This window comes from Mauremys reevesii, linkage group 4 (assembly GCF_016161935.1).
Source record: "Mauremys reevesii isolate NIE-2019 linkage group 4, ASM1616193v1, whole genome shotgun sequence".
Lineage (NCBI taxonomy): Eukaryota > Metazoa > Chordata > Testudines > Geoemydidae > Mauremys > Mauremys reevesii.
Window position 1 is genome coordinate 65,868,402 of NC_052626.1, and position 18,338 is coordinate 65,886,739.

Here is an 18,338-nt window from a genome sequence, read left to right on the forward strand (position 1 = left end):
TTCCATACTGACAGCTGGAGGACAACAGCCAGTTCACATACTGAGTGAAAGCCCTGACTGTATGAGGGGTGCTCAGTGCACCATCTGGAATCACTTGTAGGGAGGGGAGAAGGGTTGTTTCCTAGTGGATGTGTGTTCACATCACTAAAGGACCCCCTCTGCCGTTTCAGCAAAAAGACCAAGAGCTGATGGGCCATGGAGACTGAACTTCCTGCTGACCCCCAGAGGTGATCTGAGGGGGAATTTGGGGAAGTTTGGACTGATGGTACCTGTTCTGTGAAGAAACAGGTCTTCAGGCTCCAGGGTGGTCAATCCTGCACCTTTCACCAGCGTTAATTTTCCTAAAAGGAAAGAACACAGGAAGCACCAACACAAGCCAGACAGATTGCAACCTCAATCCAGTGTACTAATAATACTTAGCACTGTACATTACTGTAATTTTACTTACAACATTAACTAATAAATCCTCACAACACCCCTGCGAGGTAGGGAAGTGCTATTGTCCCCATTGTACAGATGGGGAAACTGAGGCACAGAGAGGAAAAGTGACTTGCCCAAGGCCACACAGCAAGGCATTGGCAGAGCTAAGATAAGAATTTAGGTGTTCCTGGCTCCCAGCCCCATGCTTATTTCTCTAGACCATGCTGCCTCTCTGGAGATTAGGAACCCAGGAACCCCTTCTAAAAGTAATGTGTGGAATTGTTGACCATTCACAATTTTTATTGGCAGATAATTATTCCACAGTTTAATCCCTGTACTGTGCAGTGCACCTCATACCCTTCAGAGTTCCACAGCACTCCCAGAACTCACTCCCCCAGCATTGAGACTGCTGTTTAGGAGTATCACAGGGTGCTCTGTGCTTTTATTAAAAAGATGTTTAGACTGGGTTTAATTGGCATTGGTTCTGGAGTACGTGAACTCCTACAGGGCCTCAAAATACAGAGCCGGAGAGGAAGGCACAAGGGAACTGGTGAAAGGGGAATCTGCTTCCCCTCCTGAAGTGGCCAACAGCTCTCTTAGTTTTCTGGCTCTGTAGAATTCCAGTGATCGCTACCAGTAGGAAATGCTTGTCTCCAGTTTGTTGGTTGGTAAATCATAGCCTCAGAGATGTTTTCTTCAGTGCAGAATTGCAGTGAGCACTCAGTCCAAGGCTAAAGATGTGCCTCTCTTCGCTTCTTCCAACCTTCTGCCACTGTCCTGGAATCAGGCAGGCTGCAGCCACTGTGCTCTCCCACTGAGGCGTCTGGGTTATGACCACTGTGCTGCCAAGCAGCCAAACCCAGAGTCTGAGTCTCTTCTAAAACTGGGATTAAATTAAGAGTGCTCGAGGGAGGCTGGAGAGATGGGGACAGAGTGAAGCAAATGGACAAATCCACCCAATGAGCAACTGGGAAGGAAATGTCCCCCTTGTCACTGAAGCAGGTTCCTGTTTACAAGGCTTCTTTCTCCCTCTGGGAACATCTGCTAAGCTTCATCTCGGTCAGCTGGATATACCGTATGACATTGGTATCTGCAGGGAAAGAGGACACACGCACTCACCATGATTACAACTTCCAGTGAGAAACTTACGAACAGCTACACACTCTCCTGCTGCTGTTCGTCATGTCTCCTTTTTATAAATACTGCACCTGAAGTTACTGGGCCGTAGGTACTGCCCCCACCCCCAAGAAAGGCCCTCTGGGTCAGTACCCTGTCACCTCTATGGAACAGAAATCTGCTCTTTGCTCACTATCCCTGCTCTAAAATCTTTGTCCAGACCTTGGTGAGCTTTTGCCCTGACTATTGTAACCTTCTCCTCTCCTACCTGCCTTCTCCCCAATCCACTCTATTCAATATGTTAAGTCATCATCTCCTCTTGCTTTCTGCTCAAGTTCTTTCTACTGGCTTCCTGTCTCTCAATGCGTCATATTCAGGCTCCTCATCTTCATTTACACAGCTCTATACATTCTTGCCCCACCTACATCTCTTCTCTTACTTCTTTCAACTCCCATGTTCAGTTTATCTTCAGCTCCTGGTTGCTCACTTTCTGCCAGGCTGCCACTATGCCTAGAAAGCATCTCTCTTTTGGCTGACCAAGTTACCTCTCTTCTCCTTCAATCCCACTCTGGGAATCCTTCCTACCTTCTCCCCCGCAATAATCCCCACACTTGCACTATTGTTCTTTCTGCTGCCATGTCTATTTTGGACAGTAAGTTCTTGGGGGAAGGAATGTGTCCTGATCTCCATGTGCAGAGTGCTGTGTGAGGCTACAGTGCTGTATAGGTGAGAAACTGAAAGCCTATTTCCTGGATAATTGTGCACTGCTACAGCATGTATAATGTGTGTGATTACTGATCTCTGACCCCAGCTGTGAGAGGATCTGCTTGCTCAGAAGCATGAGGGGGGAGGGATAGCTCAGTGGTTTGAGCATTGGCCTGCTAAACCCAGGGTTGTGAGTTCAATCCTTGAGGGGGCCACCTAGGGATCTGGGGCAAAAATTGGTCCTGCTAGTGAAGGCAGGGGGCTGGACTCAATGACCTTTCAAGGTTCCTTCTAGTTCTAGGAGATTGGTATATCTCCAATTTAAAAAAAAAAAAAAGGACTGCTATCCTGTGCGATTACTTCTCTCTAGATGGTTTCAATACACGCAATATTCCAGTTCATATGTAGCTAATCTTTCCTTGAATCCTCTTGAAGTACTTGCCTCAGTGAGGCCATGTAGCCAGCTGGCCTTTGCCTAGTGCAGTGCCCCCCCCACCTCTTCCCTGTCCACACCTCCCAGAGCTGAGAGCAGGGGATGTGGACAGGGGTAAGCAAGCTAAGGCTGGGGCCACAGGTGGGGCAGGGGTGGGGCCGGGAACAAAGCCTCACCGAGGCTGGCAGGTGTGGGGCTGGCAGCCAGAGCAACCAGTGTGGAGCTCTGGGCACAGGGCCAGCAGCAGGCACTGGGGCCAGGAGCGGAGCTGGGTGGTGCTTCCTCCTTGCCCCCCCATGGGGGCTGGCCATGCCTCCCAATGTTCATCTGCATTGGGGAACCAGTGGCTTAGTGGAAGGAGAGGGAGGATGTTTTCACCTACACAGCAACCCAGGACAAAGGTGGCTGAGAAATAAGAATGCAAAAAGAGACAATTTTCATTGATATTGTCATTCAGAAATGGCTCCTTGCTGCCCGTCTCCCTTGTAAGGCCAACCAAGGCCAGTTTAAGTAAATTTGAGGCCCTGTGAAATCAGTCAATTAGGTTACTCTGTGCACCAGGCCCAAGATTCTTTGTGCAACCTCCTCTCCTCTCCTCATGACCTGCCCAGACTGCTCTACCACATCAGCTGGGGATGGAACCTGCAAAGGGAGAAAAGAGGAACAGGTAACATGTCCAACAGTGGTGGGTGGGTTTGTTGTGTGCACTGAGAACATTATGGTGGCAGGTTTCCTGTAAAAACAAGAAGGGGAAGCCAGGCCTATTGAGATAAACAAGACACATCCAGATACCCCAAGGAGTTCCCAGTGAGTAGGAGTCAGCACCTGAGCCCCACTGAGAGGTTCTCAAGCTCTCCCAGGTGGGACTGGTTCCCCCTTCCAAGAGTCATCTTCAGCTGCAAGTCTAGCAGTTTGTCTGATCTGGTGTGGAGGCCAAGGATTCAGTGGTCATGGAGACTAAACTATTTCCTCACCTTATGCAGTGGCCCTTCCAGGTCAGGTCTAAGGTACATTCAGAGGGCAGCATGAGGAAGCTGTTTGTGTTATATCTGTTCTGTGGATAAAGCACTTCCATGTCCTGGGCTGCTAATTCAGAATATTTCACACTCGCTGAGTGTCTAAGAAATTTAGAGCTGGTCTCGAACTAAAACCCTGGAATCTAAAAGCCCCAGCCACTGGGAAATTCAGATGAGGACCTGGATCTGAATTTTGCAGCTTTGACCCTCCTTTCTAAAAAACAAAAGCAGTGAATGTGCAAGGTATGTGACCTCAAATAGAGGGGGGAGGATAATACCAGCTCAAACACCCTCTCTGTCCCCTGCACCCTCATTCAAATATTCATATCCTTTGCTGCTCCAGGAGCTGATGGGTTACAGCCTGTATGAGCTTCCCTATTGCACACATCTTGCACCTTGAATGTCTGCCCCGTGAAGGTGATAAGTGATGATTGATTGAGTAAGCATGCTAGGAAATCACACCTGCCCGGGCTCGTAGGACCAGCTGGATGCCTGACTGAGGGGAAGAGGCAGAGTTCAGTGCATGATTGGGCAATCAGAGGCCACATCTCCCTCCAGCCTGATAGGTAAGGGAGCCAGTGACTCATGGCACAAATTCACCCACATGGAAAATTTCTCAAATGCTTTCTCCTATATCTCAGGAGCCAGGGGCAGAATAGGATGTAGCATGGTATGTGGCAGGAGACATTCTTACTGCAGGTTACCTAGAAATCTCCCAGGCAAGTCATGACATCTTCTCTCAAGCTCACACTTTTGTCAGAGAAAAATATACACAGCAGTTGGTTACAGAGCAAATGGAACCCTTTCTCTCTCTGCCTTTCCTTTGTTACTAACTCAGGGGTGTCCAGCCTGTGGTTCTGGAGCCACATGCGGCTCTTCAGAAATTAATATGAAGCTCCTTGTATAGGTACCAACTCTGGGGATGGAGCTACAGGCGCCAACTTTCCAATGTGCTGGGGGGTGCTCACTGCTCAACCCCTGGTTCTGTCACAGGCCCTACCCCACTCCACCCCTTCTTGCCCCCTCTCCTGAGCCTGCTATGCCCTCGCTCCTCCCCCTCTGAGCCTCCTGCATGCCATGAAATAGCTGATCAGGAGGGAGGGGGAGATGCTGATCGGCAGGGCTGCTGGTGGGTGGGAGGCACTGTGTGGGGGCTGCTGATGTATTACTGTGGCTCTTTGGCAATGTACATTGGTAAATTCTGGCTCCTTCTCAGGCTCAGGTTGGCCACCCCTGTACTACCTAATAATTCTCTGCACATTTTACCTCCTTGTTTTGGAACATTTCAGTGCATTGTATAAACACTAATCAATTAAGCCTCTGTGAGAGAGCAAATGATGACTTTACGGTGGCAAAGCCTTAGGCAGAGAGAACTCAAGTGCCTTGGCCAAAGTCTTACAACAGGTCATTAGGAGAGCTGGGTGTAAAACCCAGGCTTCTTGATTCTCAGGACTGTGCTCATGCTAGTATATAAAGCTACCCTCTAAGGGAAAGTCTATTGCTTTCCTTGCGGTTTTGGTTTAGTGACTAGATAGAGCCTAGTGGTTAATACTCTGTGGTATCATGACTGTGACCTATTTTGATTCCCAGTCCTTGTAGATCACAGAGATAGAAGGACACAGAAGGCTGACTCTGTGGCTAGAGTGCTACTCTACTCTGCTGGAAAACTGGGTTTTATTCCCTGTCTTTTGTATTTCCCTGCTACAAAACAAATAGAAGGGGCTGGGCCCATGTAGCCTAACTGCTGGCATTTTATGTTACAAGAAGGTCAACTCAAGTTCCTTCTTTGCTCCCAATTTCTATATGCCGTGACTAGAAAGAGCGATGGACAGGAAGAGGTGGAACAACATGTATGGTAAGGCCAAGGTTCCTCTGAAAACAAAAAGGCTTGTAAATAAAACTGATATTTGGCTTCTTCAAAGTTCAAACCACTTTAAACTTTGCTATGTGGATAGCTCAGTGGTTTGCGCATTGGCCTGCTAAACCGAGGGTTGTGAGTTCAATCCTTGAGGGGGCCATTTAGGGATCTGGGGTAAAAATCTGTCTGGGGATTAGGCCTGCTTTGAGCAGGGGGTTGGACTAGATGACCTCCTGATATTCTATGATCAGCTTCTGATCACAGAGCTTATGAAAAGCTGCAATAAGTTTTACATAATTAAAGTAGCCTCCCCTTTCCCTTTCCAAATTGTCTCCTCTAATGAGGGGAGTTACACAATTCTATTTTATTCTTTTCAGCTCTGCTTGTGATTGAGGTGGGAGGGTAGAGAAAAGGCCAATCCCAGCTCTGCTAACCTTTGATGGGGAACAAATAGCCTTAAGGGATTTGCTGTACTGACAAGCCTTTAGAACAGGGAAACCCTCTGAGTGAATTCCTGCTTGCCATTTAAAAATTCCTTCTGTCAGGCGGAGTAGTTTTCCAGTGATTGATCTCTAAATCACCCTTATTAGAGAGAGACATTGCACAGAACAAGATCATACTAATACTCAAAGTGCTTTACCACTACTAATGAACTGACCCTTCAGAGGTAGGGAAGAGTGCTATCTCCATTTCACAGAGGGGGAAACTCGGACAAGAGACATTAAGTGACTTATCCAAGAGAATATAGTGAGACCGTGGCAAAGCCAGGATTAGCACTGAAGTCATCTGACTCCCATTACTGTGGTTTAACAACCCCATCCTCCTTCCTTTCGATGAATACTCCAAATTACTTACCTTTCCCCTACTGTATCCCCCAACTTTCAATAAATAGCCATAAATAAAACAGAATAAGGGCCTGAAATGTCATAGTAATTGTAAATAATACTAGAGAGGGATCCGGGCTGTCGAGTGCAGGTCCAGAGTTATCCTTCCCCTGAATTAAGGGCAGTTTGGGCCATCCCCTAAGTATCATTGTAGCCTGCCGTGGTGCTTGAGGCCATTGCTGTTGAATACTTAGGTATTTATCTTATAAAGAGATGAGAGCAACCAGACCATGTAATACTGCAGGGAATAAACAGCAGAAAAGCATGCAGTAAAACTAGGGAGAAGCCAATTCAGATAATATAAGGACTGGAAACTTTGAAATTTGAAACTATGCTGAATCTAAAAAGAACAGGATAGCTTTTTATTTGGTCCCCACCCCACTTTTTTTTTTTTTTTTTTGGCAGGGATGAGTCTCTGCGTTTCCTGGCTCTGGCTGGAACTGAAAGCAGGAGGTGAAAACTGTACATTAGTTGGGCTAAACTGTGCCTTTAAGCACATTAACTGAGCAAGGGGAACATGCACAGCTGTACTGGTCAAAGGCTTGAGGCATTCTGTCCATACATGGCAGATGGAAGCAAAATGCCTCATGAAAGATTCCAGCACTCACTACACCTATTCATTTTTACAACTGTACACTCATGCTTGCCTTTTTCTGCAGTGACCATGTCCTCACTCCAGCTGGACACAACTCCTCTGGGGCATCAAGCACTGGCAGCTGTGTTAGCCAACCTCCCTGCTCCCCCTTCTGCTCAGGGAGCACTAGCTGCAGCATTCTACCAGGCCTCGGGGCCCAGTCCAACTCCCTTTCCACATTCAAGCTGGAGAAATCACTCTTGGCTTATGTTTGTATATGGCATTTATTTCCATTTCCATTACGTTTTCCTTCGATACTTATAACTTTTTCCCTTATTTTCTCAGAACTGTTTTTAAAAAAATACACTTTGGTGGGTTTAATATCCACGCCTATGTAGAGATGTGACAAACTCTTCAAATATCTATGTCAAAGGGCAGTCAAAGCTGGCACCAGTAAGTCATGAATATAGAGCCAGAAAGACAAAGCTGCCCTGTGTTACTAAAGCGAACAGTCCTGGGCATGTGCTCAAGAGCCGTACTTTTGTTTGGAGTACATTACTACAAGGGCCAAGAAATCTTACAGGGCAGTTTAATTATGCAACCATCGTGCTGGCAGAAAATAAAAATGTTTTTGTTTTTACTGGGCAAATAGGTGGTGGGTTCCTGAACAGGGACCTAACAGATTCCATGGTAAAAGTTAAAGAATGGGGACTGGTGATTGGGGGAGATGAGGATGCCTGTCTAGTGGGGCACAGAGACCTGCCTCCACTGAGATGATGGAAGGTGTGGATGTTAGCAACAGCAAATGGCCTCCTAATTTCCCTATGGAGAAGATGCAGGTGTGTCCTCCTGATGGTCACTTTCAGAGATGCAGGAATCCCTGGGACTGTGGGAGGGGAGCAGTGGGGAGATAGACATCTCCACGTGCTTCCCTTCTTCTTCCCCCCCCACAAAAAAAAAAAAAGGTTCCCACAATACCATTTTCCAGGCTCTGCTGCAGCCTCAGCAGTGGTCAAAAGCTAATACCTTCAGGCAATGTCACTGCAAAGCTGCTGTGCTACCAATGAATTCTTGAAAGGAAATATAACTAGACACAGTAGGCCATGTTCATCCCTGGTAAAATCGATGCAGCTAAACCAGAGATGGATTTGGCTCAATGAAAGGAAGAGCAAAGGCTGTGAGTGTGAAAATCTTGTGGCTACCAGTACCTGTTGGCTGTCGGGACCTTGCTTCTTTCAAATAGTCCAGTGCCTTGTTGAAGTCACCAAGGTGGTAGAAAGCTACACCCGATCGATAGAGTGCCTTGAAGTTCTCTCCTTCCTTCTTAAGCACTTTGAGGCAATACTCCTTGACTCGCTCATAATTCACCAGCTCGGCCTGGAGCAGACATGCTGCAGGACATGAGAACAGGGAGAGAGAAATGAACAGGAACTGTTAGACTCTTATTCTGTCACCTCCCCACATCCAGTGGAAGGAAGATAAAGGTTGAGCTAGGGGTATGGCTCCAAAAGGTACGCAGTCAAATAGTTTAAACATCAAATCCAACTTCTCAAACTGAATATAAAAGTTTTATTTTTGCAATTTCAGTGAGGATAGATTGTTTTTGCAAGGGGAGCAGGGATTTAAACTCCTCCCCCTACAGAGTTGGAACTCCAAGTCCAATAGCTTTGTGCCAGTGGCTGAGCGACAAGAAGTGAAGCGGACTAAAACAAAAAGGAACACAGTGTCCAAGCACAATAAAGTACAAAAATTGATGATCCCGCCTCGTAAAAGTAGAAAAATAAACTAGATTAATTTTTTTTTACAGTTTTAATAATCCAAGGTTATCAAACATACAAGTAAGGACTCTATTTTATAAATATGTTTGACAGTGACCTTTAACTGCCTCTTATACAGTGGATTAGAAGTCAGGCAGTAAAGCTAATGGCATGGAAATCTTTGAACTGATCCCTGTGGGGGCACCTTTCAACTGAAGATCTGAAAGCCTAAACAGGGGAGCTGATCCTGCAGCCCTTCCTTATGCCAAAAGTCCCACTGATTGCTTACTGAATACATAAATAAGGATTGTATGATCTGGCCCATTAGATAATTAAGCCTCATATTATTAAATATAAACTCCTACTGGACATTGGAATGTTTAATACCCATCTTAACCAATGGGCAAAATGAGGCACAGAGATGATACAGGACATGCCCAGGTCGGGGTGAATCAGTAGAGAGCTGGGAATCGGAACCAGGAACAGCCTCTTACTCTAGCCATCAGCACCACTTCCCCTAAACTGGAGGCCTGCATTGCTGTGTGGCCTGTTGGCAGGCACCGGGCAGAGACAATGAAGACTGGCTGCTCAGCTGGAGGAGACAGTCCCACCTCCTGTTCAACCCGAGATGGGGCTCTCAAGCTGCCCCTCCGCTCCCTAGCTGTGTTGAGCTCACTCCCTCTAGTGGAAGAAGCTTCAGCGCTTTTCCTTTTCCCATTCCAACCATTTCCAGTGCTGTCAGCACAGGAGGATGAAAGGAGCTCCAGAGCTCCCCCTTCCTATGTTGTCCCGGTGCCACCTGTACTGTGGGTAAGGGGAAGAAACGAGCACTGTTCAGCAAACAGAATTTCCATCCCATGGGAAATTCCACTATTTCAACATTTGGGTTCCACCTGAAACAGGATGAAAAATTGATTCTACATGCAGAAGAAACCTGGCAGGAACACAGACCACCTGTGTATGTTAGTTTTGATTTAAACACCATATTCTAGTAGAGCCTCATGGCTCTAAGCAGAAACTCCTAATCATGTGTTCCTCACAGATAGTTGCTGTCAGTAGAGAACATAGTGTATTTCAAAACACACTCACCAACTATTTGAGTAGTAAAATTATTGTGCAAAGGTATTTCCTGATCCAGTTTTGTCTTTTTCTATTTGTCCAGCATTGATTTCTTGCTGTGTTTCTAATGGAGCTTGAAATGAATGTGCCTTGTTTTTCTTTCTTTTTTTAAAGCTTCTTATAAAAATGGTTGTGTGAATTTAGTGCTGGCTTGACAGCCCTGGAGACTGGAGTCCTCTATTTATCCACTGACCAGGTACAGCACTGGGAGTAGCTTCCCACATGCTGCCCATCCAACATGCCCTATCCTGTTCTGGAGAGACCAGCTCTTGGAGTGAGTGGAAGGGGAGTTTATTGTCCCTGGTTCTTTCGCTCCTTGATCTCTCCAGTTATAGTAATAGAAGTGTCTCTGTAAAAATGACAGATTTACTCACACTACCTCAAATATTCCAGTGTCAAACTTGCTCGATTTTTTTTTTTTAAACTGGCAGTTCCACAAACTCAACTCGTGTTCTGAAAACCTAGCTGGGCTTCTTGTGACATTAGCAGTAAAGATTCTGCAAACATAATTTAGCTGCTGCTGCTGCTTTTGCTGATGCACAAGACATATGGAGTTGGTTCTGTGGGGCTAACATACTGGACACTTATTTGTCTCAGCAAAGGGAGCAGATTTGACTGGAAAGTGCAGGAAATAGCTATGGTGAGTGAAAAGGGGCCATTCTGACTGTCACTTTTCTAACTCTCTCTCTCAAGGGAGTGTCCCTTACAAATATTTAGTAGCATGTATTCTTATACTCACTTTGCTTCATTGAGAACCATCTCCTTTCTCCATAGTATTAGAGATGACTGTGGATATGATTACTTTATAATGTAAATCTTGAAGCTGTTAATAAAACATCTTTTAAAAACTTTCTTCCTAAGTTGGTCAGGGAAGGATTGTTTTTAAAAAGTTGTTATTCCTAAATAGACTTGTATATCTGTGGCTGGCAGTGTTTGTTTATGGTATCAAACATTTCATCACCCTGGCTCTCTCAGGAATAGGTCTCTGGTGAGGCCTTTCCAGGTACAGGCTGTTCTCGAGGAGACCAAAAGAGACTGTGGTTTATACAGCCCTTCCTCCCTCTCCCTTGATATCAAACTGGTGCTGCCCTACACAACAACCTTTACAATACGTTTTAAATGCTTGGAAGAATGTGCCATTCTTGAAGAAGCACTTTTCTTTCCAACTTGGCATGTAGGGAATCTTTTCCAGTAGCAGTGTTGTTTAATGGTTAGCCTATTGTGGCTGAGTTTTATTCTCAGCTCTGCTAGTGACTATGTGAACTTGGGGAAACATAACCTCTTTGCTTCTGTTTTACTCATCTATAAAATTACACACCTCACAGCAGAGGTGCTGGAACTATTTTTATAGTGGGGGTGCTGAGAGCCATTGAAGCAAACTGTAAACCCTGTTTATAATGACAACCACTTTAAGCCAGGGGGTGTGGCAGCACCCCCAGCACCTATGTCTCACAGGGTGGTTGAGCTTCTACATTATTGTCTATAGGTGCCGACTCTGTGAGTGCTCTGGGGCTGAAGCACCCATGGGGGAAAAATGGTGGCTGCTGAGCACCCACCCGCAGCCCCCCGATCAGCACCTCCCTCCCTGTGCTGTTTTGGGGCATGCGCTCGTGGGAGGGGATGAGGCAGGGCAGGGGTGGAGCAGGGTGGGGGGGTGGCACTGAGGGAAGGGGTGGAGTGGGGCAGGACCTGGGGCAGAGCCAGGGGTTGAGCACCCCCAGCACAATGAAAAGTCGGCACCTATGGTCCATAAAGTGCTTTGAGATCATCAGGTAAAACATGCTACAGGAGGGCAAGGTATTCTTGCTAGCAAAAGCTCTGAGGGAGGTCTCTGCCCACCTAACTTTGCAACTGAATGTTACTGTCTAAGTAGAGATGTGTGGAATGTGGCCACTTTGGTTCATTTGTCTAATTCTGCACAGCGTAGGACTAAACACCACAGTGGTTAAAATGCTAGCAGAGCTGCCCCAAACCTACAACTTGCACCATTGTTGGGGCCCTCTTGGCAATGGTAGGAAGTTTAAAGGAAAAATGGCCAGGGCCTTAGCTACACTAGAGTTTCATTTTGAGGAACCCCAAAAATTCAAAGCAAAGCCACATCTGAAACTGCCATGTTTCACCTGTTTTTCAATAGAAATCTCCCCAGCAGCCTTGGGGAACCAGCCAGTTTACCAAAACAGCCCAGCTTAACCCAAAATGTTGTGAATTTTTGGATGAGTTAGGGGTTTGTAATGAAATCTAAAATAAGGGTATTTGGGTTTTGGTAAAGATGTTTAAAGTCTGGACTATGCTGGGATTTTTGCCACTGGTGTAGCTGCACCAGAGCAAACCCCTATTATAGACACAATTTATACCAACGTCTAAAATCGCACTGCAGACCAGGTCTAAGATCTATCCACCTTTATGAAACAGTAAAAGGAGTGAGCCAAATTACTATGGAAACCAGATTAGTATACCCCTATCCTTCTGGACCAATGCACCTGGCATGTTCCTCAGGTGTCGTGCATGGTGTTAGTCATTATCAGAGATTCCACTCACTGCTCTCCCTATAGGATTAAAAAATTCTTTGCCAGAGAGAATGTCTTGAGTCACAAATTTATATTTCACACATTTCAGGGGTGTCTGGATCTGTGGTTTCAGGGCAGTCCATTATTATAGGCAGGGCTGGTACCACCACCTATTATTAATGTTGCCAGGCACTTCCCATTATAACATTTTTGTTTTCAGTTGCTTATAACTTTGCTAAACTTTAACAGTTTCATCTGAATTTTTCCATAATGGGTGTTCGCCTCAGGCTGATTTCCCTCCCCCTGTCCCCACCCATAATGGTTCATCTATTTCAGAGAACAAGCCCAGGAAAAATACATGCTTCATACACATTGAGTAGAAACTTTAGATTTTAGTTGCTACATTCCTTGAAAATTCTGTCCAGGCTGGACATGCTCCAGCCTGAGGTTAAGCAGGACTTTCCCTGCAGTTGCTGCTCTGGACTATTGCTCATGTTGGGTCCAGGTCTGGGTCAGGGTCCAGGCACCAGAACTGAGAGCAGGGAGACTGTCTCTTGTGCGCTCAGTGACACCTTCCTGGACCCAGGCTTTATGGATTAGGAAGTCGCCTGAGTCGAATGGAGATGGGACAAGAGCTGGCTCATGGTGGGGAGTAAATTTGAGACAAGGAACTTGGGGTGAGGGAGATGGAGAGCAGAAACTGGAACAGAGGCTGAAGGGGGAAGAGGAAAACTGGGACTGGAAGTTATGGTGGACAAATAGCCTGTGACTGGGTGAGCAAGGAGACAAGGACTAGGATCTGGGAAAAGAAATAGGTTGTGGGGGGAGTGGGAGCCAGTGGGTATTTAGGGGGATGGACCAAGACTGGATGAGGTGCTGGAGGAGACAGGGACTGGCTGGGAAAGGGGACTGGGACTGAGAACCAGGGGGATGAAGTGAAGGATGTGAGAGGGGAGGGGAACAAATCTGAGGAGGAGCTGGGGTGCAGGTAGAGAACTGGGACTGGCTGGGCAAAGAAACTAGGCCACAGAGCCTGGGAGAGGGCCATTGAGATTGGATGAGGAGCCCAGGAAGGGAGACGAGGCTTTAAAGCCAGTGGGGATGTGGCTAGGGGTTCCTGAGGAAGAACTAGTATGGGACCATGTAAGGAAAGTGTATATCACAATGCATGAGTTAAGCTTGCGCAGAAACTTTAATTTTGGTATCTCCTAACTTAAGTGTCTGATTTTGCAACCTTAATAGTGTTTTTTTCATGTACGATTTGTGTCTGTTATCTACCTACCTACCTATCTAATTTATATCTATATCGAGAGAGAGAAATGGAAGGGGAGGGAGGCAAGCAGGCCAGTTGAGAATCCAAACTATCCTCAAGTTCGGGGTATTTGGAATCAGGGTTTTGTTCCAGGCCCATCTCTAGTATTCAGAGGGCCCCGCTTACGTGTAAACCTCACTTTTTAACCTCTGCTAAATTCTATGACAAGATTCCAAACTGGCAAGAGAAAAAAGAGCCACAAGGGATGAAAAGGAACGTGAGACAGCTTTATAATGTGGGGGCAGAACAGAGGCTGTATCAGATCCTTCTCTTCCCCTACACACAAGTGGGCTGCACTTTTCAAAGCTGTTAGCCAGAGTTCCCAACATACCCTCAAAGAGTGAAGATTAGAAGTATTCTTTGTTAGAGAAATGCCACATGCTTTAACGCTCCAGAACTGAGCGAATCATTAGGATCTGAAGAGTTTCCAGACCAACGCTCTCCCATGAAATATTCCATATCCCAAGCCTGCAAACAAAGGGGATTTTCTGGCTCCGCACCAATAAGATGCTAATTATAGCCATCTTGATAACGTCTAGCAACAATCTGATTAGCTGACGACTAGTTCCTGGACTGCCTTAATGGGATGAGCAGGGAAAATTAAAGTGACAGTACAATTTTCTAATAAGAAGCAGCTCTCATTTACTCCTCTACACCTACCAAGGCTGTGTAAATATGCCTGCTTGTTGTTACATGCAGGAGACTGTATATGAAATTAAAATCCAGATTGTATGACATGCTGGCACCCTCTCCGCAGGGGCTGATTAATGCTAAATGAGGTGTGGATATACCAACACTGAGGGTCCCAGGTAGCCTCTTCTTCCAAGCCTCCATCCCTTTCCTTTCAGCCTAGTTCTCCACTCCCAGTTCTGACTGTTCCTCTCCGCTAAACCTTCCTGGACAGACTCTTTGCTAACCTTCTAGGATGAGCCGTTTCTCTGCTGCTCGAGTCCTGGATATTCCTGCCATGTGATGCAAAGGGTCATTGTGCTGCTGTCTGTAAGAGTCTGGCTGGCACAGGTGAGTAATCCTTATTGGTAAAGTTCACCTATTTGTAAAAATAAGTTTTCTAAACTCTTTTCAGAAACGTCACCCTCTCCCTATCACCACAATTATGAATGGTGCTTATGTCTCCCTGATAGCCACCATTTTACAGCTAATTCCTAGCAGGAAGTCCTGCATCAGGATATAGTTTGAGATACAGGAAACGGAGCTCATCATTTGAATGTGTAAACACTTAACTTACAACAGCTATGAAAGTTTCTTGCCTTTCCCATGCATTCAAATGCTGTACTGGATCTTCTGTCTCTCAAACTTTCATCAGACTTACAAGGGGGCAGTGGCCTATTTGAATGCTAATTATTCTTTTTTAAAAGTTATCTTTTTAGACAGTAAAATGTTTTATGCTTCTTTTTCATTCGCTGCAGTGACTAGAATCTCAGTTATATGAAGTTGCAGTTTTCCTTTATAACAAGACTAAATTTGTATTGCAAAGATAACCCTAGTGGAATTACAATCTAAGTTTTCAACTGGTTCTCATGGCTTCCAGTTGGCTTGGTAAGTTTTGGAGCACAGCAATGAGTATATTGGGCTACAGCTTCCTATAGTTACTGCCCTCCAAATGAAACCAACACAGGCCAACCAAAGTAGCCTAACAGAATTTCTGCTGGGACACAGCCAAAGGAATGGTCAAATGATGGCAGGCAGACGAGTTAGACTTTGCAGCAAACTCCCTCTCGAAATGTGCAACAATAAATCCTCGTTCCAACAAAATAAAAAGGTGACAGTAGAAAGAGGCCCCAAACAAGATCCTCTAATTCAAGCCCCTTTGAATTTCATGGAAAGGGGATTCAGGAGCTCTGTGTTCTAAGTGATAGTCACACAATGAGTCAATAGCAGAGCCAAGAACTAAGCCTGGTTCCCTGCAATAACCAGTAGGTCATGTTGCTTCCATAAACATTTCTCTCCCCTGCAGCCAGTCTGTCTGTCTCTCTCTCTTTTGGTCATGGTTGCTATTGTTGTTCTGGCAGGTTAAATCCTCTGGAGGTTTCCTTCTTTCTGACCTCACTTAGAATTATCCCAGTAATCCCTGACCTAGCTTTATCTTTTAAAGTCAATACTCATCTAGCCCAGCTGCCTGTGTTTTGCCTTTTGAATCTATTCCAGAGTCCCTTTGTTATTGTTTCTCTGTCAAGCTTTTTCCACCCATACTGAATCTTTCTCTCCCTAGAGCCCCAGTTCCATGTCACATCCTCCTTCCCTGTTGCTTTATCCTCCTGTCAATGCCATTCAAATGCTTCTTTTTCCCATTAGTTCTACCAAAGCCAACCATGGGGCTCCAGTCTCTTGTCATTTCTGTAGGGCAATAGCAGATAATATCTGAAGAGGGATCAGCAAATTCATTAGATGTACCATGACTCTGGAGACCAGGAAGGAGTTTTAGGCAGAGAGTATGGCCATAGGGCTGGTGCTTAGAGTACAACAAGAGGCTTGCTGCAGAGGCCAAAGTTCTCTGAATTTCTAGTTTAGTTGGGCCACAAAACAGATCCTTGGTAGCAAGGTCCTGGACACCTATCTATTGGGCAAATAGCTTCTACAAGCATATATTGTGTGTAAAGTTATTGGGGATCCTTTCCAGTGAAAGGTGCTGCATAGCTGGAATAGCTACATGGCCAAAGTGGGGTCCTGAATGAATGATGGCCAGCTTAAACATGCTCAAGACCAGATAGAGGGGATGTTGGTAGGAAGGGAGAAGCATCTGGAGGAAGTGACAGCAGTAGAGAGAAAAGAATCTAAAACTGGCTTGACCCTTCTCCTCAGATGAAGTCATTGACATAGTCATCCATGCCATTATTGCCTCCACACTGGATTTCTGCCAATGGGTTCAATTTGGAGCTGCCCTTGATGATCACTCAGAGGCTAAAAGCTAGTGCATTATCCTGCCTAATAAACCAAGTAAGCTAACATGGGCACACACCACCTGGGCTCCATGGCCTGCCTGCCCTGGATGTCGTTCACCTCCTGGTACAGCTGAAGGTGTTCATGATTATCTATAAGGTTCTGTAGAGATTGGGAGCAAGTTATCTTCAAGACTTCCTCTCATCCATGCCTCATCATGGCATTTACTATTGGAACTGGAATGCTCTCACCATCTATCCTCAAGTTTGAGCACTGTGTACTCGGCATCCTTGTCCTGATCAGGAGTGCAGTAACACTTTCACCCGACAGTCTGTTACTTTTCTGGAATGTACCTTTGTGATTGCAACCAGTCCCTCCTCCAGTTCAGCTGTAATTTCTCTCCTGTCCTTTACTACCAGATACAGAGTTACCTCTGTATTACTGACATACCTCCCAGACATCCCTCTATGGATGCCAGGACAGCAATGGATTGCTGACCTGCTCTAAAGAGCATTAGATCCTATCCTCTCCTGACTCCAGGACCTTCAAATTCTCACACATTTTAGGTACAGTGTATATGAAGGATAGAAAATGTAAAGCCTGTCACTCTGGCTGGCTTATTTATTTGCTCTCACCCAGGGTCCAGGACTTGAACTACACTCCACCCTGTTTAAAATGTAACTCAGTGTTAAGCAAGGAACAAACAGGGAGAGGTGCTCCTCTTATTTAAACGCCGAGCCATTCAAATTCTGTAACAATGGTCATTTTAGTACTCTGACTTCCCACATTAACGCCAAGTCTGCAATGCAGACTTCTGTCACCACAGCTGTGGTGGTCAGGGATGTGAAGAGGTCTGATTCTTGACCACCATACCTGTACTAGCTGAAGCCCCTACCTTAGTTGCAGTTATATTGGTAAAAAGTTTTTATCCCAAGTAGAAAGTTTATCTGCAGAAGCTAGGAACATAGGAACTGCTGTAATGGATCAGACCAACAGGTCATCCAGTATAATATCCTGTCTCTGACAGTGACTAGTTATGTTGTTCAAAGGAAGGTACAAGAAACCCAATAATTAACCACTATGGAATCACCTGGCCATGGACACCTGCCCTCAGCCTGAGTCTTTGCGCATCCAACATAATCCCAAGCAAGTTAGTTTGGCCCTGAAACAAAGTTTAATATCCATTGTACAATTCTGATCCTGCCTAATGTAGCTGTGAACGTTCTTATTAATTGTAAGTGTCTAATCCTTTTCTAAATCCTATTAGGTTATTTCCCTCAATGACACCTTGTGACAAGCAGTTCCACAGATAAATTATGCATTCGGTTAAAGTGTTTCCTTTTACTACTACACTTTAATCTTTTTTTTTTTAAATCTATTAACCACAGGAACTGGGATGGCTCCCTCCTTGCTTCCAGTTATACTAGAGCAGTTAAGGATGGGAATGTAGTAATGTATACATACAAGAATTCTGATATTTCTTCTCTGTGATTCCTACATGGCTTTGGATATTATGCTGCTCTTGTTTTCTTGGAGCATGAACACACTGCCAAGGCTTGAGCCCTTAATCGCTGCAAATAATTTAAGAGGATAGTTGCCAGGGATTTGAATTACAGTTGTGTTTAAAAAATAAAAATAAAAAAACCGGTGTCTGAAGTAGGAGTTGAAGTGTAACTCTCTGCTACACCCTTTGCCACAAGAATCATGGCCTGGGACATGGAGCAGGTTCCAATTTAATT

The 18,338-nt window shown here is 45.4% G+C and overlaps 1 protein-coding gene across 4 annotated transcripts in view; it reads right to left on the reverse strand.

Annotated features, from left to right (window-relative positions):
• Positions 1–385: 385 nt before the first annotated feature.
• The window catches only part of TTC9 (tetratricopeptide repeat domain 9), a 35,235-nt gene continuing 17,282 nt past the window's right edge, over positions 386–18,338 (reverse strand). Inside the window, exons 2-4 of one of the 4 annotated variants that reach the window (XR_005597413.1) lie at positions 8,215–8,397; positions 3,233–3,316; positions 386–1,510 (exon numbers count right to left, since the gene is read on the reverse strand). Coding sequence is in view for 2 of the 4 variants with exons in the window: in XM_039533654.1 (XP_039389588.1) it covers positions 1,431–1,510; positions 8,215–8,397 (263 nt within the window). In the remaining 2 variants the exon portion in view is untranslated. Of the gene's footprint in view, positions 1,511–3,223; positions 3,317–8,214; positions 8,398–18,338 lie in introns of all 4 variants that reach the window. The other 3 variants (XR_005597412.1, XM_039533655.1, XM_039533654.1) reach the window with 3 other exon arrangements.